At 48.2% G+C, this 27,957-nt stretch overlaps 2 protein-coding genes across 2 annotated transcripts in view; one reads left to right on the forward strand and one right to left on the reverse strand.

Annotated features, from left to right (window-relative positions):
• Positions 1–17,182, reverse strand: part of DHX29 (DExH-box helicase 29) — a 68,243-nt gene extending 51,061 nt beyond the window's left edge. Inside the window, exons 1-7 of the mRNA XM_040421254.1 lie at positions 17,040–17,182; positions 12,708–12,915; positions 11,467–11,534; positions 3,966–4,079; positions 2,655–2,784; positions 1,656–1,792; positions 1,061–1,192 (exon numbers count right to left, since the gene is read on the reverse strand). Coding sequence (XP_040277188.1) covers positions 1,061–1,192; positions 1,656–1,792; positions 2,655–2,784; positions 3,966–4,079; positions 11,467–11,534; positions 12,708–12,891 — 765 coding nt within the window. The 5' untranslated portion in view covers positions 12,892–12,915; positions 17,040–17,182. The remainder of the gene's footprint in view (positions 1–1,060; positions 1,193–1,655; positions 1,793–2,654; positions 2,785–3,965; positions 4,080–11,466; positions 11,535–12,707; positions 12,916–17,039) is intronic.
• A 173-nt stretch (positions 17,183–17,355) lies between these two features.
• The window catches only part of MTREX (Mtr4 exosome RNA helicase), a 102,913-nt gene continuing 92,311 nt past the window's right edge, over positions 17,356–27,957 (forward strand). Inside the window, exons 1-6 of the mRNA XM_040421255.1 lie at positions 17,356–17,587; positions 22,226–22,357; positions 24,217–24,283; positions 24,988–25,050; positions 26,760–26,872; positions 27,236–27,410. Of these exons, the coding sequence (XP_040277189.1) occupies positions 17,487–17,587; positions 22,226–22,357; positions 24,217–24,283; positions 24,988–25,050; positions 26,760–26,872; positions 27,236–27,410 (651 nt within the window). The 5' untranslated portion in view covers positions 17,356–17,486. The remainder of the gene's footprint in view (positions 17,588–22,225; positions 22,358–24,216; positions 24,284–24,987; positions 25,051–26,759; positions 26,873–27,235; positions 27,411–27,957) is intronic.

The following is a 27,957-nucleotide window of genomic DNA, read 5'->3' on the forward strand; positions in this document are numbered from 1 at the left end:
AGAAACGACGTTTATTTCATATGCAAATGAGCACTCGCAAGTGCCCAGGGGCGGCGTTCAGTGTGTAGGAGCCCAGGCTGCCCTGCCCTTTTAACCGTTACTCCTCCCCCAGCCTCTTCCTTTGCCCACCCTCCTATTCCCTTGTATCATCGCTAGGTCTGGCCGAGATCCCGCGCCTGCGCACTGCTTCACCTTGCGAGTGCTCATTTGCATATGAAATAAACGCCGTTTTTCCTGCTTCTGGATGTCTAAAGAATATAACAAAGGTACCATTAGAATCATGTATAGGTGTGCTACAGCGCCAAGTGCTGTATATGGTCATATAGTGGTGACAGACTCCCTTTAAGTACTTTTTATTTTTAATTTTTTTTATTCCCGGAGAACCCCTTTAAGCTGTACTTGGAGTTTGCCTTTCCTTTCAGTACAGTGTAGGACCTTCCTCCCCATGTGCTTTACTGCTGCTGCTGATCATACAGATCGGTATCGGCAGGGAGAGAGAGGTGAGTGCAGATGCACAATTCTCACTGATAGGGCAAAGCGATGTATGTGCGCTCTGCTGGATCATTAAGGAACCAGCCAGAGGGGTCAGGGGTATAGCTGTCCAGTTGGAACAATGCCTTTTTACATCAGAGGTCCCAATGACGCGGTGGCAGCAAGAATATAATCACACGAAGTTGTGGTCAGCAAGTCCTCATTTAAAGCAATGCACCATGTATACACAGACAAGCTGGGGCCTCTAGAGCCTAGGTTCTCATCTCGCTGGTGTCGCTAGGGAGGCTCATACCCGTCACCGCCTGCTATTGGCTGCCCCCCTCCCGACACTGGATGTTTTCATCTGCGCACGGGGAGAAGCAGCGGTGGCCGCGCGGGGACCAGGAACGAAGCGGGTGATGGGAAAGGAGGTAAGTACATTGTGAGTGACGGGCCCAGGCATATGGGGGAGCATTTCAGGGGTCGGATAACCCCTTTAGGGACTACCAACAATATGACATGGCGGACACATGGATGAACCCCATAACTGTATCTACAGGTTCCTACCACCGTGATGTCTTTGACTTACAGGGTCAAATTTCTCATTCTCATTCTCAGGGTCTTTATTAGGATCCAGCTCTTCCTCCTCGTCACTTCCCTGCTCAGCATAGCGCAGGATCCACTCTTTCATGCTCAGTTCCTCCTTCTTATCATTACTGGTCTGCCATGACAAAAAAAAGAAAAAGTTGTGCCGTAAGTCAGAAGCAACTTTCATAAAAACTGTATCAAGAACATTTGCATTAATCATTATTAAATTCACAGCTGAGGCCAGTCATTGGCTGCAGCAGCGCATGTGACCCCGTCTGTGCCAGAAGCTTACATGAAGGGACCGGAGGGCAGTGAAGACAGCCCAGGACCCACATAGCTGGATCTCAACGACAGGGAGCAGGTCATTAGCCTTCCTATCAAAGGTCTGGCAGATCAATCCTGGACAAACCCTTTAAAGAGTACCACCACTGCAAGCATGAATGCACATGTAGTAGATATATTACAGACATTTCTGCAACTGTCCAATTCAACTGAAATCCAAGCACATGCTGTAATGTGTGGAATGCATTGTTCAGCGGCAGAAAATTCTGCAATGAATCTGTCATGTGTGAACATGCCATTAGGTTCTGACTTACCTTCACAGGTGCTTCAGCTGATCTACCGCAGCTGGTAACACTGTCACGCACCGGCTGCTGTGATGTGGGTCGAAACTTTTCTCTAGTTTTCTTCTCTTCCTCCACAAACTGCTGACTGAAGCCATCTGGCAACTGATCTGTGGAAAGAAAGCTGCGTTACCATATACCACGGGCTTCATATATTCTGCCTATGTCAGGTCACACATGCTATGGGAATGAAATACACCGATCAGCCATAACATTGAAGTCAATGGCACCTGTCAAAGGGTGAGATATTAGGCAGCAAGTTAGCAGTCAGTTCTTGAAGTTCATGTGTTGGAAGCAGGAATAACGGGCAAGCGTAGGGATCTCAGCGACTTTGACAGGCCAAAATGTAATGACGACCGGGTCAGAGAATATGCGACACGGAAAGGTCTTGCGGGGTGTTCTCATGATAAGGAAGGACAACCGGTGACCCGCTGAAGCACTTGGGAGTGATGGCTTGCCCGTCTGAACAGTAAGGCCTCTTGCACTCGACCGTATGGCTTTTTCAGTGTTTTGCGGTCCGTTTTAAACAGATCAGTTTTTCAGTTTTTTGTTTCAGTAGTGTTTCCGTTTCTGTTCCGCTTGGTTTCTGTTTTTTGCGGATCGCAAACGGAAACAGAAGCATAGCATATACAGTAATTACATCGAAAAATTGGGCTGGGCATAACATTTTCAATAGATGGTTCTGCAAAAACGGAACGGATACAGAAGACATACGGATGTATTCCGTATCCATTGCGGTTTTTTTACAGCCCCATTGACTTAAATAGAGCCACGGAACCTGATTTGCGGTCAATAATAGGACATGTTATATCTTTGAATGGAACAACGGAAAATGAGGCTGCATCGTACACAATATCGAGCATATGGTTTTATTGTTATGGTTGATTGGTGTATATGGATCCAGTGTGAACGAAGGCTAATGGCTAAGAGACTAAAATATGGCAAACTTTTACTATAAAGTATTATTCATACCATCCTGTAGGTTCAAGCAAAGCCAGTCCAATGCCGAATGGAGATCTCCACCGTACAGCACAGCGTTTGACATGGCCTCTTCAATGTGCTCTGCCTTGAAATTAAACTCCTGTAGAGCCATATACAGATCCTAGGAGAAGATACAACACCACGCTTCATTTGGAGTTTTTTTCCCCCCTAAAAGACCATTGCAATTTTTGGGGAATACAATATTAATGACCTATCGTCAGGACAGGTCAACAATTTCTGATAAGTGGGGGCCTGACTCATGGCGCCCCTGCCGATCAGCTGTGTGGAGGCTGCAGCAATCTTACCAAGCACAGCGCCATACATCGTATAGTGGCTGTGCTTGGTATTGCAGCCTGTGCCCATTCACTTGAATGAGACTGAGCTGCATGTAGGCAATATGACCAATCAATGAGCCGAAGATGGGGATAGGTGATCAGTATTTTATTCCCATAAAACCCATTTAAATATATACACATTGTCCGGCAACTTTTAAAGATGTTTTTGACATTTTTTATAATTGTTCCATTGCCCCCCATAATCCCATCTGCAGCAAATAACTTCTGGGTTCAAAATCACAGTCCTCCCACTGTTACGGATACCAACGCTGCGGTCCCAGTTGTCCACATTCCTAACTTCGGGATCTGCTGCTTCCGGCACTCTTTCCCCACCAACCCCATCATGATTTGCTCTGGCAGCTCCTCCAGTGCTAGCTCTGCATAATAAATCAATGCCTCTTCTGAAAGTCTCTCCCCCCCCCCCCCCCCCGCCATCACAACCGGCAGCGGGACGCATGCGCAATACAGACAGGTAAATGCAGAGGCGCGGAGAAGCGCTGCTTCCCTGCTCTATGATTCCGCTCTCAATGTAACTGACGTCAAAGATACCACCTGTATGTAACCAGGACCGGAAAAGAAGAGGCTTGTTTCCTGAACAGCATGTCAGTGATACTGCCCAAAACAGGATAAAGCCAATCACATAGTATTTATCAGAAATCTCTCTGGAGAACCCCTTTAAGACAACTTAATACCATCTGGATGACCTATTTTTATTTTCCTGGGACAGCGATCGCACATCGCCGGCACTCTCATAGAAAATGCCTTTTCTTGTCCGCAATTGCAGACAAGAATAGGACATGTTCTATTTTTTTGCGGAACGGAAGTACGGATCCACAAATGCGGATGCGGACAGCACATTCCGGCCCCATTAAAAATGAATGGGTCCGCACCTGTTCCGCAAAATTGCGGAAGGGATGCGGAACCATTTTGCGGACGTGTGAATGGACCCTTAAATGGAGCTGCAGACCATTAACTTCTTAGAAGTCAGCCTTCCGGACACCGTTCCTGCATCACAGTTCAGTTTTTTATGGTCGTTGATCAGCGCAATGATCTTTTTCTCCAGCTTGCCTTCAATCACCACCTGCCGGAGGAAGACCAGGTTAGACCAATGCAATGAAGATAACCGGTTACTTACTTATCATGGAGATACATGGGTCTTAAGTTGCAGAGTTTCCTAATTTATATGTCAGGGATTTGCATATACATCAATAAGGGGTTGTCCAGGATTAGAAAAAAATGGCTGCTTTATTCTAAAAACAGCACCACACTTGTCCACAGGTTGTGTATGGTATTGCAGCTCTGCCTCATTGAATTCAATAGAGCTGAGCTGCAATACCAAATGCAACCCATGGACAGGGGTGAGGCTGTTTTTGGAAGAAAGCAGCCATGTTTTTCGAACCTTGGACAACCCCTTTAAATTTAGTGACCTGCCTGTTCTGAGCCTTACTGACCAAGCGTTTTTCTTCCTTTTTTCATTGTCGCCATCCAAGAGCTATAACTTTTTTAGTTTCCCGTCTATATACTGTAGCTGTATGAGGGCTTGTTTTTTACAGGACAAGTTGTAGTTTTTTTATGGTGAGATTTTATGGTGAGGTACATGACTTTCTGATTAACTTTTATTAACTCTATCTGGGAGGGAGATGGGAAAAACAGCAATACTGGCACTGAGTTTTTACGTTATAAATTTTACGGCCTTCGTTTTTCTGTATAAATAACATAATAACGAGTCTTTTGTATAACTTACCAGTAAAATCTCTTTCTCGCTCTTTCCTTGGGGGACACAGAAGACCTTGGGTATAGCTCATCTCCATAGGAGGCGTGACACTAAGTGAAGACTGTTAAGCCCCTCCTCCACAGCTATACCCTCAGCCTGGAGAGAGAGACTGCCAGTTGCGTGTCCAAGCAGTGAGAAAAGGCAAAGTCCAACAAGGAACCAACAAGCCAACTACCCAACGGGTAACACAAACTCGGAAACCGTGTAGAGAAAAACAATGAATGGGTGGGTGCTGTGTCCCCCAAGGAAAGAGCGAGAAAGAGATTTTACTGGTAAGTTATACAAAAATCTCGTTTTCTCGCCCAATTTCCTTGGGGGACACAGAAGACCTTGGGACGTTCAAAAGCAGTCCAAAAGGGGAGGGACCACAGCACCAAGGCGAAGCACCCGAAGGCATCAAGGAACCGCCGCCTGCAGACCCAGGCGGGCCAAGGCAGCATCCGCCGAAGCCAGAGTATGCACCCTGTAGAACTCGGTAAGGCGTGCAAGGAAGACCTGTGGCCGCCTTGCCCAAATGCATGGCCGAAGCCCAATGCTTCCGGCCCAGGAAGCACCGACCGCTCTGGTGAAATGAACGGTGACACCAAAGACAGAATCCTGTCGGTAACCTCAGCAATAGCCAATCTGATAAAGCAATTGCCGAACGTCTACAAGAGTCGGAGATCTTCAAGTAAAAACGGCAAGGCCCAAACAACGTCCAAAACGGTGAAGCGTTGAAGCGAAAGGCAAACAACACCTTCAAAAGGAAGGAAGGAAGAAACGGGATGTAGAACAGCCCTGTCCTGGGAAACGGCAGAAGGCTCAAAACAAGAAGGGCCGCCACTCAGGCACCCGTCAGAGACAACAACTGCTACGGAAACACAACCGTACAAGACAAAAGGGGTAGAGAGAACTTCTGTAACAGCTCCAAGGAAAAGATTGGAGCGCCGAGAGCTCAGCCTGTAGTTCCCAGGGCGGTACCGGAGGACTGTACAGAGGAACCAAAGAGCCACTCTGAGGAAGAAGGTCTTGACAGGCCCAGAGGGCCGGGGAACGCTGGAAGAGAAAGAACAGCGCCGACACTTGACACCTCAAGTAAAGGAGTCCCAGTCCCAGGTCCAGGCCGGACTGGAAAAAGACAGAACCATGGGGAGAGAAAGTCAGAGTGGGGAATGCACAGCTTCCCACAGAACCCCAGACAAAAAACCCTAAGTCCTACGACAGATCCTGGACGAAACACAGCCAGGAGCGAACAGTAGCGAGCCCGCTGGAGTCGCCTGGCAAGCGGGCGAAAACCCAATGTGATCGGGCGCAGACCAGTAATACGGGCAGAAGGGTCGACAAAACTGGTCCTGTCAACGCCCGAGCAACGTTGTCCCGTATCCACCCGAGTGGGGGAGCAGAAGGACAGACTGAAAGGAACCAAAGGGTCCGCCCAGCATCCGCCAGATGCCAGGACAAGACAGGCTAAAGTCCATGCTGATGTAGCCACGGTCTACAGTCCCGGTGTGGGAGATCAAAGGACAATCTGGACCGAAAGGTAGTCCCCCCAAGTTACCGAGAAGGTAAGTCTACAGCAGGACCCTTGTCTAAAATGGAAAAAACGCAATCTGTACCCAGCGGGAGGACAGAACGCGGTAGACTCGGCAAATAGGCACACAGCTAATACGGTCAATGTGAACAAGGGGGACAGTACGAGGCCAAAAGGAACACCGGAACCATCCACATGAACAACCATGCTCTCCCCAGAGGGGAGGACAGTGAAGGAACAGCCTCTGAAACCTGGCGGGGCAGAAGCCACATTGGAGAGATCTGTACCGAGCGGGAGCCAAGCAGAGCCGGCGAGATAAGGTAGTCGAGACAGAGGCCGGCATAACACCCTCCAACCGAAAGGAGGAGTGGGCAACAGGGAAGCCATAGGACAGCTCAATAGCAGAACCCCGCTACACTGTGAGACGTCCGGTTCACCGTCTCGCCGAAGGCGAATACCCTGAAGAACCCAAGGTGGAGGTCCTCCGGACCTGGGTAATCGAGCACCCAAGAGAAGTTGGGTGACCTTCCCGAGAAGAGCGGCCGAACCTGGTAGCAGATCAGACTGAAGCGTAGAGGCGCAAAGAGGAAGGACTCATACCACACTGCATCCGAAGAGGAGGAAATTGCAGTAGGCAAGGGAACCGCAGTCCTGCCAGAGCCAACAAAGAATTTGAGGGGCGCTGCAGACAACAGCACTCTCGACCATGTGACCACTAGCGCAGGGAAGCAATGCCGCGGAAGGACGAATGGGCACGCATCTAGGAACCACGAACACTCCCTGGGATGAAGGGCCAACTAAATGAAAGAGTACCACCCAGCTCGGTGCAGCAGAGAGCAAGTAGAGCCCGTCCGGGTCAGGTGGACAGAATGAACTCCTTAGAGACGAGTGCAAGGCTTGCGGCAAGCATCGTATCCCAAGAAAAAGTATGTCGCAGGAAGGAGGTGAGGCATACGTGCGAGCAGCCCCGTAAGCAGTGAGAAGGCCAACCCACCTACAGGAGGAGAAGGCATACACGGCCCAAACAACGCACAAGAATGTCCGCTCACTGCAAAAAGGTTACTCAGCGAAAAGGGCCTGCCACAGCATGTACGGAATTGCAAAGTGCAACCTGAAAGGGAGTTATGCACAAGCCTAGTATGGCATGCGACAGAACGCAAGCAGTCCGCCCCGAAAGGGGGAAAATGTACCTGGCAAACTGCAGTCGGCAAGAGTGCAAAGGCCCGTCCCAAAAGGGAGTGATGCCTAAGGCCGTACCTACTTCAGAGAAGCAGGACATACCCTATAATCCAGCAGGAACGCAGGAGGTCCACCTAGTGAAAGGGGGACATGCACAGGGTTATCCTAGCATTAAGTGAGTGTGCAATAATACACCCAACACTGAACTTTTCGAGAGTGCAACTACTCTGCCAATGAAGGGGGACATGTACAAGTCCAGTACAGTACATACAAGGACAGCCATGAATCTCATGAGCGTGTCAAATTCTGCCCATGGAATGAGGGGTGGTCACGCACAAGGCCAGCACCGTATCCAATGGGAGTGCAAGCGTTCCACCCATGTTAGAGGGCCATGCTCATGGCCAGCAACGTATCCGGTGAAAGTGTAGCATGCCGCCCAGAAAAGGGGGGGGGGGTAATGCACATGGCCAGCATCTCATCCAGGGAGAGTGCGAACACCCCGCCATGTATCGGAGCGATACACATGGCCAGCAACGTACTGGCGAGAGACAAACACAGTCAGTGAGAATGTGTGTATGTCGCCTGAGGAAAGGAGGCATGCCCCTGGCTGGCAGCGAATCCAGCGAGAGTGCGTACACCGCCCATGGAATAGGGGTCATGCATATGGCCGACAACAGGTCCAGCGAGAGTGCAAGCACCCCGCCATGTATGGGGTTCATGCACATGGCCAGCAACGTACCTGCGGGAAAACAACCACAGACAGAGGGAGTGTATGTATGCCGCCTGAGGGAAGGAGGCATACCCAAGGCCGGCAGCGAATCCAATGAGAGTGCAGCATACCGCCTATGGAAGGGGGTCATGCCTATAGCCGGCAGCGAAACCAGTGAGTGCAGCATAGTAACATAGTACATAACATAGTACATAAGTACATCATAGTACATCAGTGAGAGTGCAGCATTCCGCCTATGGAAGGGGGTCGTGCACATGGCCAGTACCGTATCCGGTGAGAGTGCAGTATTCCGCCTAAAAAAGGGGGTCATGTACATGATCGGTAACAGATCCAGTGAGTGTAGCGTTCCGCCTAGAGAAGGGGGTCACGCACATGGCCGACAGCGAATCCAGTGAGAGTGCTGCGTTCCGCCCATGGAAGGGGGTCACGCACATGGCCGGCAGTGAATCCAGTGAGAGTGTAGCGTTCCGCCTAGAGAAGGGGGTCACGCACATGGCCGACAGCGAATCCAGTGAGAGTGCTGCGTTCCGCCCATGGAAGGGGGTCACGCACATGGCCGGCAGTGAATACAGTGAGAGTGTAGCGTTCCGCCTAGAGAAGGGGGTCACGCATATGGCCGACAGCGAATCCAGTGAGAGTGCTGCGTTCCGCCCATGGAAGGGGGTCACGCACATGGCCGGCAGCGAATCCAGTGAGAGTGCAGCGTTCCGCCTATGGAAGGGGGTCGTGTACATGGCCAGCACCGTATCCGGTGAAGGTGCAGTATTCCGCCTAAGAAGGGGGTCATGCACATGGCCAGCCGGCAGCCAGGGGGAGTGCAGTATCCCGCCTAGGAGGGGGGGGGATGCACATGGCAGGCACCATAACTGGAGAGATGATGAATGCTGCCTACGGAAGGGCCGCATGCACTTGGCCAGCGCCGTATCCTGGAAGAGGGCAAGAAACCGCCTAAAAGGGGAAATGCCCTAGCAGCGATGCAGGCTGGGAGCGCAACACCATGCCGCCTGTGGAAAGAGGGCATGCAGACATGCAGCACTACTGAGATGAGGCTGCAGCGTCCTGCGCAGCCCACAAGAAATCTGTAATCTATTTATTTATATATAAACACAGCCTCTCTGAGGCTAAAGGGGAGCCACCATATAGGGGCACAGGTTCTCTCCAACAGAGCCGGCGAGAGACAGGAAAAAGGGGGGGCCAACCATACAGGCCTATTGGGAGCCGGCCTGTTCCCAAAGGGTTAACAGGGACCCGGCCTGGAGGGCGGCGCTGCGATCCCCTGGGGGCGGAGGAACCCCCAGGCGGGAAGAATTCGCGCCTGTAGAAGTTCCCGCCCCCTCCAACAGAGGCTGGAATTTTGCGGCCTAGTAGGCCGTGAAGCCGGGGTCTAAATTTTTGCGGCCCGCACAGTATTATGTACTGCCGGCACCTGAGGCGGAGTGACGCATCAAACCGGCCGCGGGTGCCCACCCCGCGGGCCGGTCGGAATTGCGGCCCAGCAGGCCGTGAAGCCTGGGCCAAAATTTGCGGAGCCCTGCCGACCGGCACCGACGGTCGGCCGGAGCCTATTGAAGCATAGGAGGTCAAGCCCAATGCCGGCCGCGGGAGCCCACCCCGCCGACCGGAGGAGTCAGGGGCCCGGAATGGCGGCCTAGCAGGTCGCGAAGCCTGGGCCAAAATTTTTGCGGCGCCCGGCCGCACCGGAATATCAATAACGGCCGGAGGCGAGGCCTTACTCCGCTGCCGTCAGGAACGAGCCCCAGGCCCTGAGCAGCACTCCGGTAAGGAGATGGGGGGGACCCTGAGACCAGGTGCCTGTGCTGATAGGGGAGAAGGCAGGCAAACGCGGCAGCAGCATTCTGCAACTAGTGGTGGGGAGACCTGCATGTCCTATGGAGGCCAGGAAAAAGGGGGGGGAGGCAGGGAGCAGATTACTGCTCTGCGGCACCCCAGGGGCCAGCATAGATCCAGCAGGGGAAGGGTCCAGAGGCCCAGTATGGGGGTCAGGCACGCAGGAGACCAGGGTGGGGGGGGATGGGGGACATAGGGCTGGAGAAGCCACTCTCTCACCATAGCCGTCTTCACCCTCGGTCCATTCCAGCAGGGTCGCCCCTTCAGCTACTGGCACCGTAGTGGCAGGACACTGGAAGAGGGAATTGGCGTGCGGGCGACCCTTGCGCTGGCGGGATGTAGGGGAGCTGGGCTGCCCTGATCCACCTTGCCTTCTGTGGGGGAGGCAGCAGTGCGGGTGACCGGCACTGGCGCAGCTCAACCCCGGGAGAACAGAGAGGTCTAGTGCGTCTCTGTTGTCCCTGATGATCTGGAACAAAAAGAAAAGAAAAAAGTAAAAATCTAAATTTAAACAAGGAGAAAACAGCTCTGCAGTGCAGAGAGTGTCTTGCCTCCTTGGACACTAAGCAAAAAACTGGCAGTCTCTCTCTCCAGGCTGAGGGTATAGCTGTGGAGGAGGGGCTTAACAGTCTTCACTTAGTGTCACGCCTCCTATGGAGATGAGCTATACCCAAGGTCTTCTGTGTCCCCCAAGGAAATTGGGCGAGAAATCTTTATTCTCTGGGTCAGCGATAACAAATACATATTTTTTTTTAATGTTTTACTACTTTTGTGCAAAAAAAAACCTTTTTTTTTTTAACAGAAAGAAAATCTTTTTGCATCGTCACTTCCCATGACCCATAACTTTTTATTTTTCTTTCTATGGAGTTGTGTGAGGGCTTGATTTTTGAGGGACAACTTGTACTTTTCATTGGTATCCTTTTGAGGATAATTACTCTTTTTGATCGCTTGTTATTACGTTTTTTTTCGGTGGCAACTAAGAATAAATTAGCAATTCTGCCATTTTTCTTTATGGCGTTCACTGTAAAGGATAATTCACGTGATATTTGTGTAGTGCGGGTCGTTACGGATGCGGAAATACCAAACATGCGGGGGACATTTTATTTTTACAATTATTTTTAATTGAAACACTCCCTCTGTCACCACTTACATGCGGTGGGCGCCATTTCCCGCAGCATGTAATGGGTTAAACAGCCCGGATCGTCACTCCTGCAGTCCAGGCTATTAGAGCAGGAGTGTGAATCTCATGAAAGCCGAGCCCCCGCTCTCTCCGCTGCATGGGGGATCCGTACAGCTATTAGACAGGGCCGCCTTAAAAAAGCGTTGGCTCAGCCTAAGGCCCGTTAGTTGCCGCATTAAAAAGGCTTATTGGTGGTCACTATGGGGTTAAGGGAAAGTTAAAGGGATGCAATGACGTGTTTTCTCACCTTCAGTATAGACTTGTCATTATTCACAGAGGACTCCACTGATGAAGCTAGACTGTACGTTTTTGGACCTAACAAAAAGAAGAAACCCAATGACAGCAAGAAATATTGTGACTGCATAGAATTTGGACAAATACAATCCAGATATCTCCCGGACCTCCCGAAATTACTCTAGACAGGAAGGTTTGAGTACATCAACCTCACATTCTACATTGCCAGTATCTGTGTCTGCTTTTTCCCCACAAACAGCGCCTCCTCTGTCCATAGGCTGTGTCTGGTATGGCAGCTCAGCTCCAGTGACCTGAACGCAGCCCATGAACATAAATGCTACTCTTTCTAGAAAAAAAGCATTTTTGCAATCCTGGATAACCCCCATTAAAGGGATATGTCCGTCACATACAATGGGGGCATATCGCTATATTGTCTGATGGGACCAGCACCTACAAGGAGAACGGAGTGGGCAGAGCTGTGGCTGGAGGACCCTGCTCCCATTCATTTCTATGGGGCAGATGGAAATAGCCGAGCCAGCACTCGGCAATTTCGGCGGCCCCATTGAAATGGATAGAGGGCGGGTGCATATGCGCAGTGCACCCTCTATTCATTTCCCCGCTCCGATCTTGTTGTAGGTGCGGGTCCCAGAGGTGGGACCCGCACCTATCAGACAATGGAGGCATATCCTGGCGATGTGCCCCCATTGTATGTGATGGTAAAACCCCTTTAACTAGACAGAGTTCCAAATTAAAAGTTTTAGGAAGCTTGGTGAAAACCCTCAGGGAGCGGTACAGGCAGCCATATTGGTTTACAACTAGCTTTCCCAGAAACAGGCGTAACTGGATGTCTAAAGACAAGACATGGTCAGACCCAGGAGTTGAGTGCCATTTTATTAACTTCTTTCTCTGAAAATAACAATCCCCATCATCCAATCTCTTTGATTGTATTTATTTTGCGATACTGTCTGCGTTTCACACGTTTTCTTTTTTAAACTTTTATTGGGTCCGTGGTCTGCATTTTGCGGCAAAGTATAGGACATGTTATACGTTTTGCAGAACGGACATAGAGATGCTGAAAGCACATGGATCAGCCACACCCATATGTCCATGCCGCAAAAATATAGAATATGTCCGCAAAAGGCAGACCATGGACTCATTGAAGTGAATTGGTCTGCACACAGACCACTTAGGTATTTTGCGTATCCGCGATTTACAGACCGCAAAACGGCTACGGTTGTGTGCACGGGGCCTTACCTTGTTTGCTCCGCGCTTCCTTGCTCACAGAGGACACGCTTGCCGATTTGCCAGCCTCCCTCTTCGATGCCTCCTCCCCGCCAGTCCTGGTTTCTGCCGCAGCCCTGGGTCGGTTAGCGGCTGCAATCGCTCCCTGGATGGCTGGAGCATTGCTTTGACGATTTTTCTTATTTTTGCCGCCCATTGTTCTAGATCCTCAGGACAATATCTACAAAAGCGTATTAATATAGGAAAGAAAAAAAAAAACAGTTGACTGCTTGATACTTGGAATTTTTCTTGTCCTCTGCCAATGGTAGCCTTCATTCTAGATCACAAACAGTGACAGAACGTCGCATGATCATACTGCCAATGTCTCCTGACCTAATGGCCCAGATTTACTAATTTTGTTGATGGAGTAAACTTAGCACATACCAAATTTATCACAGGGGCTCAGGCTGCATGATAAATCGGGTGCACAGCTAGACACTTTTGTCTACCTCAGGCCCCTTTCAGACGAGCGAGTCTCTCTCTGTAGACTCGCAGCGAGGCACCCGGCCTGAACTTCCAGCACTGCTGGGGTCACATAGCATTATATTGATTTATCATGCTATGTAACCCTTAGGCTCACGAGCGGATGCCGTGCGTGGCATCCGCTCCGTGAATGACAGCCAAGACCCGATGCAGACTGCAGAGGCACGGAGCATTAACATGACTGATAATGCTCCATGCCTCTCTGTGACCTCTTTACTACGAAATCACAGTGACAACTTTATCTCACTGATCACAGAGAGGCACGGAGCATTATCAATCATGTTAATGCTCCGTGCCTCTGCAGTCTGCAACGGGTCTTTGCACTCTTTCACGGAGCGGATGCCACGCACGGCATCCGCTTGTGTGAACCCAGCCTTACAGTTCTGTAATGTATTGGATAACACTGACATAATGCTGTCAGTGTTATCCAATACATTCCAGACCTCTAAGGCCTCTTTCAGACGGGCGTTGCGGGAAAAGGTGCGGGTGCGTTGCGGGAACACGCACGATTTTCCGCGCGAGTGCAAAACATTGTAATGCGTTTTGCACTCGCGTGAGAAAAATCGCGCATGTTTGGTACCCAAACCCGAACTTCTTCACAGAAGTTCGGGCTTGGGATCGTTCTTTTACAATGGTGATGGATCATGTGTAGTGTTGAGCGAACTTCTGTTTTAAGTTCGGCGTCTAAAGTTCGGCTTCCGGTTAGCGGAGAATCCAGATATGGATTCCGAATTCCGTTGTGGTCTGTGGTAGCGGAATCAATAATCGGCCATTATTGATTCCGCTACCACGGACCACAACGGAATTCTGAATCCATATCGGGATTCTCCGCTAACCGGAAGCCGAACTTTAGACGCCGAACTTAAAACAGAAGTTCGCTTAACACTAATCATGTGACGGACCATGTGATGACCGGAGTGATGTCACCATAGGTCCTGTTCCTCCACACAGCTAAGATGAAGACAGAAGGAGATGCCGGCTGCGCGAGCAAGTGGATTAAGGTGAGTTAAAAAAAAAAAATTATCCCCTCCAGCGCTATTTTACTAAGCATTCTGTATTCAGAATGCTATTTTTTTCCCTTATAACCATGTTATAAGGGAAAATAATAATGATCGGGTCTCCATCCCGATCGTCTCCTAGCAACCATGCGTGAAAATCGCACCGCTTGCGATTTTCACGCGACCCCATTCACTTCTATGGGGCCTGCGTTGCGTGAAAATCGCACAATATAGAGCATGCTGCGATTTTCACGCAACGCACAAGTGATGTGTGAAAATCACCGCTCATGTGAACAGCTCCATAGAAATGAATGGGTCGGTATTCAGTGCGGGTGCAATACGTTCACGTCCCGCATCGCAACCGCGCGGAATACTCGCCCGTGTGAAAGGGGCCTAAGGGTTATATAGCATCAATATAATGCTATGCGACCCTGGCAGTGCTAGAAGTTCAGGGGCCTTAAAGGAGTTCTGCAGCTTTTTCTTACTGATGAGCTTAGTGAACGGGGCTTAGGCCAGTGATACTAGTCGTGACGTCACTGGGCCTGCGGGAAGCAACGAGAAGGCCGCAGCGCTACTGCCAGCGTCGCTGCCTTCTGAAAAGGTTGATCGTCGGATGTCCCAGGTGTCGGATTCCCGCTGAGCAGATGCTGATGAACTATCCAGAGGATAGCTCATCAGTAAGAAAAAGCTGCATTCACTTTTATGGGACCTCTAAGTACAATGGTCGCACTATCTCCAGCAGTCCCACAGAAGTGAATGCACCAGTGATAATAAATGTGCACTAATGCTCCACTCTCATGAGGTACTTCTGTTCTTGTGATCGATGGGGATCCCAGTGGTCAGTGACTTATCCCCAACCCTTTGTATAGGGAATAAGTATTGTTGCCAGGAAATGCTTGGTTATGAACCAGGAGAGGATGTCCGTCCAGGACTGCCGCAGCCTGTTTAGGGCCTACTCCATCATGGGCTGTCTGGCCGTCAATGAAGAAGAGGTTTAAAACCCCTCTCCTTCCTCTACAGCAAAGACAGGATTAAAGCACTAACCATGAGGCCTCCATACTTGAACCTGGCCATCGTCGGATCCCAAACAGAACCTGGATTTGACGCTAAAGACGATACAGTTCCAGTCTTTGGCACTTCAGGTTTCTCGTTCACCACTGCAAACGGAGGCTATGGTGGCTGGCTGTCAATGGCAGGCCATATAATGGGCACAGCGACACCAAATTTCCTTCTGCTAAGCGTCTGGAAATTGTCGGGCAGAGACAAGGATGTGTAATGAAGATGCCATCTGTGTCTGGATGGTGGACAATGAAACTGTGGGAGCTGCTCCTGCTTGTCGGAGGATCAGACAATCCTCTGTACTGGTGGTCTGTCTGCCTGTTCACCAAGCTTGTGTACCCTCATGTACTCACCGCTCCCAACCTCCTAATTGCTAGATCAGAAAGACCTAGATAGCGGGCAATTCCTTAAAACGACCATCCAGCTTCTCTCAGTCCAGTGATGCGCCCCCTCTCTGTCTATCAACTGGGCAAAATGTCTTCAAGTGCATCATAGAGGCATGTCTAGGAGTCAGCGATCTCTCACCAGGAGGGACGCTACCCAAAAGTAGCCTCTGAGACCCTTTTTATAGGACGGGAGGGCAAAGCACTTTTATGCCCTCTTGTGGCAAGACCTAGCGTCTAATCAGACCATACCTGTAATTATTATTTAAATATCTGCCTGAGGGCTCGTGCACACGAACATATTTTTTCCCGTGTCCGTTCCGTTTTTTGCGGACCCATTCACTTCAATAGGGCTGCAAAAAATGGAAATGAATCCGCGTGCATTCCGTTTCCGTATGTCCGTTCCGCAACCAAATAGAACATGTCCTGTTATCATCCGCATTACAGACAAGGATAGGACTGTTCTATTAGGGGCCAGTTGTTCTGTTCCACAAAATACGGAAACCACACACCCAGTATCCGCAATTTACCGACCGCAAACCATCCAACGGTCGTCTGCATGAGCCCTTAGACTTAACTGTATGCTGAGTTTTGCAGCATTTCCACATTTCTATTTGGGTGCGTTATTGGTTGTTGTTTTTTTGTCAATGAGTGCAGATAATTATCCTCCCGATAAGCCATCTCACCCTTGCAGATTAGCTGGTACGTGTGGGTATCTTAAAGGGGTTGCAGCAAAGAAGTTGACGTCATGGCTGCAGTTGGAGCCAGTATTAACTCCTTCCCTGCCATTAGCAATTTTAATATTAATTCAGACAACCTCCTTGTTTTTTGGGGTACAGCAGTTCATCCTATGATGTTCAACTGAATAAGACTGAGCATGTGCAGCAGCAGAAGGCACGGCCCCGCTCACCTGTATGGCCCCGCGCCGCAGTCCCTACGCTCAGCTAATCGGTGGTGATCACAATCCCTACTAATCAAAGGATAGGTCACGAATGTTTGGCTCATGTAAACCTGCTGTACACATATTCCCTTTATCTATTATAGTGCAGTACAAATGTGTACTCTCATAGCCCGGTCCAGCCATACACTGTGCTCATAGGACAAGCACCCATGGGTGCCTGATCGCATCTCTCTGCTCTAGTGACTGACTACCCCTGTAGATGCTGCACTGGTTGTCACCCAGCTTTCCAAAAGCCTCAATGACAAATTGTAATTGAAAGACTCCAAGATCATTGATGCGCTGTGAGAACATGGAGTAATGGAAACCATCACCCCAGAGATGACTGGGACAGCTTTAGGACCTGTCCCGGCAGCCATGTGCCACGCACATACGCACGCCTGGCGTATAAATAACGTCTATATGTTGTAGGAGCATCACTCACCAGTCGCAAATCATCACCATCACACCCGTGACGTCACGACAGATTCTCAAACGCCCGGGGCTGCTGACGTCACGCAACTACCACTTGAGTACAACACAGGTTCCCCAGCACATGTAACCTCGTGGAATCACTTCCTGTCTGCATAAAAAGCGGCCATTTTGTTGTAGTCCAACTCATTGACTTCTGCTTAATTGTCTTGTCTTCGGAAAAATGGCCGAAGACGCAAATCCCTAACCAACGACTGGAGTCACGTGTAATGCACAACTGTCTCAGGTTACTCGTGAGCGCTTACGTCACTTGTGCGCGTCCAGGGCCCACCGGTTAAGTCATCGGTGTGCGACTTTTAGCACACGTTATCGGCCTCTAAGTTGACGCGCGCCGCTGACCGGTACCGGAGTCAGGGCTTTTTTGAGTTTGTCGGCACAGGGAGTTAGTTCGTCGGAGGAAATGGCGGACGCCTTCGGGGACGAGCTGTTCAGTGTATTTGAAGAGGAGGCGCAGACGGCAAGCAACACGGCCGCCCAACCAGGGCCTGCGGCCAAGACCGGGTGAGAGTCCCCGCTAATAACACCCGGAGAATTGTTATATTGACAGCATGGCCTGTAATGTCCAGCCTGAGGTGGGGGATACATTGGGAGATTTACGGGTGTAAAGTAGAACTGGCTTAGTGGCCCGTAGCAACCAATCAGATTCCACCTTTCAGTTTTTAAAAGAGCTCCGAAAAATGAAAGGTGGAATCTGAATGGTTGCTAAGGGCCACTAAGCCAGTTCTACTTTACACCTGTAAATCTCCCCGATTATAAACAGTTTCTGTATGTAAGATGTAGGGTGAAATAGTTTGCCATTTTCAAACCTGTTTGTCATGTCAGTTCTTTACTACTATCTCTGCATGCTGTCAGTGAATGGAAAGTTTCCTATAATTTACATCCACAGATTGTAAACCCCTATAACTGTGTGGGGTCCATAGTATCTGCTCAGGACAGTGATCTGTGAGCTGGTCAGTTTGGTGTCAACCTTACAGTCTTACAATGGGTTAAATTATAAATATATATTAATGTAAGTTGTGTTTAATGTTAATATTATTTAGGTTCATTACTGGACATGGCCCCCAGTTGTCACTCATTTATTCAGCATTTAAAGGGGTTGTCTCATTTAAGCAAGTGGCATTTATCATGTAGAGAAAGTTAATACCAGGCACTTACTAATGTATTGTGATTATCCACATTGCTTCCTATGCTGGCTGGACTCCTTTTCCATCACATTATACACTGCTCGTTTCCATGGTTACAACCACCTTGCAGTCCAGCAGCGGTGGTCGTGCTTGCACACTACAGGAGAAAGTGCCAGCCTCTCTGGTTGCTGGGACCATGGGAGTTCACATAGGCTAGTGCTTTTCCCTATAGTGTGCAAGCATGACCACCACTGATGGATTGCGAGGTGGTCATAACCATGGTAACGAGCAGTGTATAATGTGATGGGAAAAATGAATCCAGGCAGCAATATGGACAATCACGATACATTAGGAAGTGCCTGGTAGAATTTATCACGTAGAGAAAGTTAATACTTGCTGAAGTGAAACAACCTCTTTAAATTACAGCACAGTTGTTTTGCACATAAAGATGGTCTGGATCCCTAAAAGGGGCTTTCAATGAGTTTTTTTTTATATATATATAATATATATATAATTTTTTTTTTTTTTTGACTGGTGACCTCCGGGTTCGAGGCCACATGATCGATGAACAAGACGTCACTGCTCTAGGAAAAGCAGTGAGAAGGCTGGCGCTGCATTGATAGCGTGTCCGAGCAACACAAGTGACCGCTGAGGCAGTGATCACGTGGAAAACCTTTTCAATCCGGTGCCCGTGCTGTATCTATGTGCATCCAATATTATGTACATTAGTTAGTGAGAAAATTAATTGTGGCATATGGATTTATTAAAGGGGTTTTCCAGGGTTTAGTCCCTCTTTCATTTGCCACCCTTAGCGTGTGATACCTCCATGAAAGAATCGTACTCGCCTGCTCTCCAACGGTCCTGGCTCCATTTGGTGATCTTGTGGGTCAGGTATGGACGGTGTCACATGTGCCCCTGCAGCCAGTGACTTGTCCCAGGGTTGACATGTCACCAAGTGGCACATGACCCAGCAGTGACATGTCGCGTGTGAAGTCGTTGGCTGCAGCGGCAAATGTGACCCCCCCCACATCTGGACCGAGCCCGAAGGTCACCGAACGGAGCCAGGACGTGGGACCAGAGGGTCCGGGAGCAGGCGAGTCTGATTCTTTCAGTAGGTGCTACACGCTAGGAGAGGTAATTAAAAAAGGACCAAATCCTGGAAAACCCCTTTAAGGATTTATTTTTTCCTCTACTGGAGTTAAAGGGGTTCTCCAGGATGTAGATATTAAGGGGTTGAGATTTATCAAACTGTTGTAAAGTAGAACTGGCTTAGTGGCCCATATACAAAGAAAAATACACAAATGCAAAAGCGTAATAAGCCACTCACCACGTCAAGGTCGCCTCTATGGAGTGGTCCCTAACACTAGTTCCTACCTGTTTATGGGCCATGACAGCCACACAAAATCCAGGGAGCACAGGCACAGCATGAACGCCAGGCACACTCTGCTTTTAACCCCGTCCGGTGCCATTACAGCTTTCATCGGATCCAGGGATGCAAGTACCAACATGCACGCTGAGCCCACCATATACTTCTCCTGGAGCCAAATGGCTACTGGTAGGCCCTGTAGAAGTAGACTCAGTTTTATACTGACTTTAAAACCAGCCTCCAGTATTTCGCCATAGCGATGTGCACCTGCATACAGGGTTGTGCTGACTGTATCCCCCACATTTTTTCTTTGTAGTATATATTGGAGGCGTGGCGATCTCCATGCAGTTATGCACACCTGACCAGTTAGTCTGCCCTGGAGGCTGGTTTTAGAGTCTGCATATATAGCACCTACCAGTAGCCATTTGGCTCCAGGAGAAGTATATGGTGGGCTCAGCATACTTCTACAGGGCCTTCCAGTAGCCATTTGGCTCCAGGAGAAGTATATAGTGGGCTCAGCATGCATGTTGGTACTTGCATCCCTGGATCCGATGAAAGCTGTAATGGCACCGGACAGGGTTAAAAGCAGAGTGTGCCTGCGCTCCCTGGACTTTGTGTGGCTGTCATGGCCCATAAACGGGTAGGAACTAGTGTTAGGGACCACTCCATAGAGGCGACCTTGACGTGGTGAGTGGCTTATTACGCTTTGGCCAAAATGTACACCAATGCCTCATCCAGCATAGAGGCAGGGCAGAATGCTGGTTGCAGAGTGCTATTGCATTTGTGTCTTTTTCTTTGTATATGTATTTCGCCATAGCGATGTGCACCTGCATATAGGGTTGTTCTGACTGTATCGGCCACATTTTTTCTTAGTGGCCCATAGCAACCAATCAGATTCCACCGTTCATTTTCCAAAGGAGCTGCGAAAAATTAAAGGTGGAATCTGATTGGTTGCCTTGGGCAACTAAGCCAGTTCTACTTTGCACCAGTTTGATAAATCTCCCCCTGAATGCCTATCCTAAGGATAGATCGCCAGTATGAGATTGTCGGGTTCAGACTCCAGCCGGCCCTGTTCGTCAGTCACATGGCCTCAGCTCCTCTCGGCCCCATTCAAGTAAACGAGTCAATACCAAGCACAGCTGCTGTTCGGTGGATGGCGCTGTGCTTGGTAAGCTGTAAGGAGGCTGCGTCCTTATTTAATCCATGAAGGATCTGAGGATGGTCCGTGTGTCTGTTTTTACCCTCCGTGTGTCATCCGTAATCCATGGACGTTTCTCAGCTGAAAATTAATTTCAAGAGCATTTCCTATTTGTCTTCCGTGAAAAACTGACGCACCACGCGTGCCATCTGTGTTTTGTCTGTGATTTTTCACGGGCCCATAGACTTCAATGGGCGTGACTTCAAAGTAGTGCATGTCTCCGTGTGTTTTTTGTTTTTTTTACTGGCCTGCGGTCAGTAAAAAAATATTGCTGTGTGAACAGACATTTAGGCTGCATGCACACGACTGTGTTTTGCGTTCCGCAAAAAAACAGATGGCATCCGTATGCCATCAGTGTTTTTTTTTTTTTTTTTTTTTTTTGCAGATACATTGTAACAATGCCTAAAATGGACAAGAATAGGACATGTTCTATTTTTCTGGCAGGGCTACGTAACGGACATACTGATGCAGACAGTACACGGTGTGCTGTCTGCATTTTTGCATGCGGACAGCACATGTCCGTAAAAAACGAAAGTGGGGACAAGGCCTAAGGCTGTGGTCACATCTGTGTCGGGGGCTGCACTTGGTGCCCCCACAGCAGATCCTGTCATATCTGATCCTTAAGGCTGGGTTCAGACCTGAGCATATTTGATATGCCCGTTTAAGTCGCGCGTTTTTGTCGCACGTTTTTGTCCATAGTCAACCCGCGTATTACGCGCGTTTGTGTGATTAACAGCAGTTTCCTATGGCTGCAAACACTCGACAAAACGCCCCAAAGAAGCTCAAGAACTTTTTTGAGCGTAGGGTGTTTTTCAGCGCGTTCAAACGCGCTGTAAAACGCTCAAGTGAGAACCAGGGCCATAGGGAAGCATTGGTTTTCATGTGTTGAGCGTTTTACAGCGCGTTTGAACGCGCTGTAAAACGCTCAAGTGTGAACCCAGCCTAATATACATTGCTTTCCTTACTTTCTGTGGCTTATCAAGAAGAGTGGCGCAGGGAGCGGAGGAATGATTACCGTCCTGCAGTTGTACATAAGGTGTCTGTATTTTGTGAAGCCGAAACGGTGGGACTTGTAATCTAGATATTTGTGGTCGCTGCCTACTCTAGATAATCAGGTTAATGCTTAACATATTTTACACACGGTTTTAGATATTCCGTAATCTGACTGCATTCTTTTTCCCCCACTTGTACATTATCCCAGTCCCGTCACCCAGCCCTATCCCCCACACTCCTTGCACCTTGATGCTCTTCATACCTGTACATACTCGGATACGGCTCATACAGCGCTACCTGTATAACCTGCTTTTATAGAAGATGGCCTGACCGCTGCATGAAACGAGCATCTTCTGTCGCCATATTTCCTTATTTAGTTTACTTTGTCTGTGACTTGTAAAGCGCTGCGGAATCTGTTGGCGCTATATAAGTAAAGATGATGATTATCTTCTTCTCAGGAAGAAGAATGTGAAGACGATCACAGGAGCTGCTCCTGCAGCCAAAAGAGAGGCCGGCAGCATGGAGGCTCCAGAGGATTGCATCTTTGGAAAGAAGATAAAACTTGAACCTTCATCATCGGATGATGTCAAGTAAGTATTAATATCAGATCATGATGATCTGTAATCGATAATCCAATAACGCTGATGACGGACGTTTAACCTCGCAGCTGTCTGGTTTAATTGTGACCACGGCATCTGAGACGGCTTCCCCAGAGAGAGCTGTGCTTCCGGTGCCTAAATGTCTCCTCTGCACGGCGATTGAGGAGCCGTTCCTTCGCTGTGGTAGCCTTGGTCGCCCTGGAGGATCCAAAGCTATCGCAGCGATAGTTCCTATAGCATGCAGGGCTCCATAGAAACGTACTGAATGTCTCATAGGCTGTAATCTCATGATCAACTCCAGTCTGACCAGTGGGGTCCGACTCCAGGCACACCCACTGATCAACTGTTTGAAGAGAAGGCGGCGCTACTTCTTCTTCAAGATTATACTGAGGGTCGTCTCGGCAGCGCAGGGTGAATTAAAGTGTATGTTCCAAAAAAAATGTAAAAATTCAAATTTCCATCCTTTCACCATTATAAAAATAAACCGAATTAGCACTGCCGCATCCCAAAGTGCTCGTACTATTAAAATAAACATACAGTGAGTACCGTAATGGAAAAGGATTCTCAGGTTTTTTCTCATCGCTTCACCAATCCAAAAAAAGAATAACAAGTGATCAAAAAGTCCTACACGCTCCAAAATGTTATCAATGAAAATTACAGATCGGCCAGCTAAAAATGAGTCCTCTCGCAGCTCTATAACTGTAGCTGTAAAAAAGTAATGTGGTCAGAATATGGCGCCACTATGTGCGGCGATTCCATGCCACATGCTATCAGTATCTACTCTTAAACCTGCGAACCGGCTCCTGATGAAATGCGGTATTAAATCCGCACAGAAATGCGTAGAGCGTGGTAAATGGACAAAGAGATAGTTAGCAGAGTTTCCGGATACCAGCACCCATATTAAAGGAGGGTGCACAGTCTGTCTGGGCAGTATTAGGGAAGGTTCACACTATTAGGCAGACTACTTTATGTGGCAGAGGTGCCACCGCCACACGAGATTTTAGTACAGTGGCACCATTCATTGGGGTACTATAATTAGAGCAGTATATGGACTAGGGATAGATAGATATAGAGAGTGTAACAATTACTCAGAGAATCTTGGTGGAGTCTAATATCCATATTAACTCCCCTTCCCTCAAATATAGTGCACCCCCTACATTATTATTATTATTATTTTTTTCTCAAATTCCACGCCATTTTGCATTTTTATGCCCACTTCCCATTACATCGTAGCAATATAAAATAGTGCCATTAGTACAACATGTCTTGCAAAAAACAAGCCCTCATAAGGCTATGTGAACGGACAATTAAAAAAAAAAAGTTATGGCCCCGGAAAGGCAGGCAGCATAGCATTTATCCTTCATGATATAAGGGTCCATTCACACGTCTGCAAAATGGGTCCGCATCCGTTCCGCAATTTTGCGGAACAGGTGCGTACCCATTAATTTAAGATGGGGCCGGTATGTGCTGTCGGCATCTGCACTTCCGTTCCGCAAAAAAATAGAACATGTCCTATTCTTGTCTGCAATTGCGGACAAGAAAAGGCATTTTCTATGAGCGTTCCGGCGATGTGTGGTCCGCAAAATGCGGAACACACATTGCCAGTGTCCTTGTTTTGCAGATCTGCAAAACGCATACGGATGTGTAAATGGACCCTAAGAATGAATATTGCTTGGGTAATGCCCCCCTTTTTAGGACAAATTGTAACCTCTTCTTCTTCCTTTTTTTTTTCTTTCTTTGTTTCATGTTGTAAGTTTTGAAATGATTCTGACTTCTTGAGTGTTTCACTAGGTGGCGCTGTTGTAGATTTGTTTCCATGCCCTAACAGAAAATCTGTTTTTTCATTACAGCCTGGCAGACTTGATGCCCAGGGTAAAAGTGCAAGAAGTGGATACAGTTGAGGGCTGCACCCACGAGGTAATAACCAAGGGCAGGTGCCATAATTTTTCTCTTTTGCACATTTTAGTGATGCTCCTTTTTCGTGTACTTGATGGCTAATGAAGATCATGCTAATAGTGACTGTCACAGTGCGATCAGGGGCTAAGCAATTGTTTGGTTTGTACAGATCACTTTACTACAGTTAGCTGTTTATTTCAGGCAGGATTAGAATGACTGATAGCACCTCTATATACAGATAACGCAGGGTCTTCCTTTCACAATAGGCGATATCACAGCTTATCTACTCCCTCCTCACCTCTGCACAGGTCACAGAGCATGCCTAGAAAACTCTTCCATGAAAGTCAATGATTCAGCTCCTGTCCATTGTATCTGTGCCCCATTTGGCTTCTGTAAAGCAATTCTCTAAATGCTGTTAAGAACAGCTCAGGGAAGATGGCCATCCCATAATCATGTTCAGGAAATAGAATAAAAAAAAAAATCTGTAATCAGAAAATAACGGATGAGAAAAAAGGATATGTTATGTTTTCTAGTTTTTAACTGGCGGGAAAAACATTTGGGTGACACATTCTCTTTAAACTCAAGGACCTAACCTGGAGCAAGGTGGTGCGTAGCACTGCAGATTACAGTAATGACATTCATTTGTCAGTTCACCAGATGTAGTTTGGAGTCTCCTGGATATGCACTGGGTAGGAAGTTAATATTTCTACTGTTTCTTCCTCTAGGTTGCTCTCCCTGCAGATGATGAGTATGTACCACTGAGGCCACGGGTGGGGAAAGCTTCAAAGGTATGTTCAGATTTCTACAGTAAAACTGGTTAACACTGAAAAACTCAATGAAGACAAGTTGACACTCCAATGGGCACATTTATTAAGACTGGCGTTTTAGACACCGGTCTTAATAAGCCCTATACCTGGCGGTGGAGTTATGAATAGGCGCCGGCCACTACATAACTTTTCGTGGATCCACCGCCACTTCAAAATGTAAGACAGCTTCCTAGCTGTATTACATTTAGACCATTTTGTACGACTAAAACAGGCGTACAAAATTGTAAGTGAGACGGCCCGCCCATGCCACGTCCACTTTTTTAGACCAGGCGTGAGTGGAGATAAGTCTCAGATTGCTGCAGAAATTAGGCTACTTTCACACTAGCGTTTTTTGGGGATCCGTCATGGATCTGCAAAAACGCTTCCGTTACCATAATACAACCGCATGCATCTGTTATGAACGGATCCGGTTATATTATGTCTTCTATAGCCATGACGGATCCGTCTTGAACACCATTGAAAGTCAATGGAGGACGGGTCCGTTTTCTATTGTGTCAGAGAGAACTTTGGAGTCGGACTCCAAAACGCTGCCTGCCTGACGAAGCGGAGCCAAACGGATCCATCCTGGTACACAATGTACGTCAATGAGGACGGATCCGTTTGGCTCTGCTTCGTCAGGCAGGCAGCATTTTGGTGTCCGCCTCCATAGCGGAATGGTGACTAAACGGAAGCAAACTGATGCATTCTGAGCGGATCCTTTTCCATTCAGAATGCATTAGGGCGAAACTGATCTGTTTTGGACCGCTACTGAGAGCCATGAACGGATCTCACAAATGAAAAGCCAAAACGCGAGTGTGAAAGTAGCCTTAGCCTAATTTCTGTTTGATAAATGACCGCCCAAGTGTTTAGCGCAGCTCCTGACCATATATGCATGCACTTGGCTGCCATTCAGTGCAATAGGGCAACACTCCTGTAATAAGGAAAACTAGATCTCTGTTCACTCATGTAACTTAACAAAGGAACGTTTATCAAGCGGCTGAGAAGTTTCCTGTATGAAAAAAGATCCACGTTTTCTTATGGCTGGAGCTCTGCCATTCATTGTACTGTGATTTTCATGGGTTCCTTGAGTCTTGATCTCTAGCTTTACACAAATTCTTTATTAGGCTGGCCTTACAAGTCTGGATTCCAGACATCACTATGATACAGTGAGTTCAGGTCATCAAAGGGGTTGTTTGATTTCAGGAGGAACGCCTACGCACTTACCCGACAGATCCTGTGTTTCTGCTCTAGTTCTCCCGGCGGGACTCTTGGATGCAGCAGTGACCTTACATCCAAAACGCATTGCTGCTGCAGCCAGTGACTGTCTTCAGCGGTGCGACCAATGAGGGCAGTGATCATTTACAGGTTGTCAACATCTGCAGGCAGATAGAGAGCTCTGCCGAGAGAACCGGAGAGGTGGCGCTCGATCTGGCAAATAAGTAATTGCCAGTTCTTTGATGGAAGCTGCAACAGATGTCCACTTGCAGTGTAGTTCTCCCCCCATTCATTGGGGCTAAACCGCATGTAGGTCCCGTGGTATCCAAAGTGAAAAACGGACAAAATCTGCGGTGTCTCTTGGAATCCCCCCATTACTCACTCTCGTGCCTGTTGTATGTGTTGGGAGAAGAACCTCATGTGTTGACTTGTGCTTTATTATCAGTGTAGTCATGACTCCTTTTCTGTATTTTCAGGAATATCCATTCATATTGGATGCCTTTCAGAAAGAAGCTATTCTTTGCATAGATAACAATCAGTCTGTCCTCGTGTCCGCTCATACGTCGGCTGGAAAAACAGTGTGCGCAGAGTATGTACCCTTTTTTGCCTACATTTTTAACTGTATGTAATTTAATATTCTAGTATATCATTAGTGAAGGGCCCATAACTCTCATTGGAACATCATTCAGTAGCGCCCGGCGCCCGCCACCCTACCCGTTTTTGTTGTACAGCGGATACAGCTCTTCTATTAATGCAGCTTGGTGCCCCTCGTTTGAGCCACATGTGGTTGGTAAGGATATAAACGACTGCTGTGCTGCAATCTGTTCATGATTGGTAGGAGTCGGGTACAGGCCAATCACAGATTGATGCTATAGGCCAGCAATATTAAGACCCATTCATTGCACTTTTAATCATATGGCTTGGATACACTTTTCATTTCCTGTTCTGACAGATATGCCATAGCCCTCGCTCTCCGTGAAAAGCAAAGAGTTATCTTCACCAGCCCAATTAAAGCTCTGAGTAATCAGAAATACAGGGAGATGTATGAGGAGTTTCAAGATGTCGGTTTAATGACTGGAGACGTCACAATCAACCCAACAGCGTCCTGCCTGGTTATGACCACTGAGGTACGCAGAATATTTTCTCTTACCAAAATGCTCCTTTTCTTAATGTTTAAGGTAAATTCTTTTAGAATTATTTATTCAGCACCATGAAGAGCTTGCCTTTTGGTGTGGAGTCTTAATGTTCAAGGGAGTCCGTCACCAGCTTTATGCTTTCTGATCTGAGTGCAGCAAAACCCTGACTAAAATGGCCGCCCACTTCCTTGAATTGACCACTGAAGCCCACTGCATGAGCTCCCAGCTCTCCCTCCCTGGGTCTTCCTATAGCAATCAGTGGGTGCAGTGAAATCCGGGAGCTCACGAATATCTGGACTCCCGAGCTGCTTAAGGCCTCATGCACATGACAGTATTTTTTCACGGTCCGCAAAACGGGGTTCCGTTATTCCGTGATCCGTTTCCGTTTTTGTTTCCGTGTGTCTTCCTTGATTTTTGGAGGATCACCAGACATGAAAAGTGAAGTTTGCCTTGAAAATGATAGGAAAAAAACAGACACAGATCACGGACGCGGATGACAATCTTGTGTGCATCCGTGTTTTTTCACGGACCCATTGAC

Source organism: Bufo bufo, chromosome 2 (assembly GCF_905171765.1).
Source record: "Bufo bufo chromosome 2, aBufBuf1.1, whole genome shotgun sequence".
Taxonomy (NCBI): Eukaryota; Metazoa; Chordata; class Amphibia; order Anura; family Bufonidae; genus Bufo; species Bufo bufo.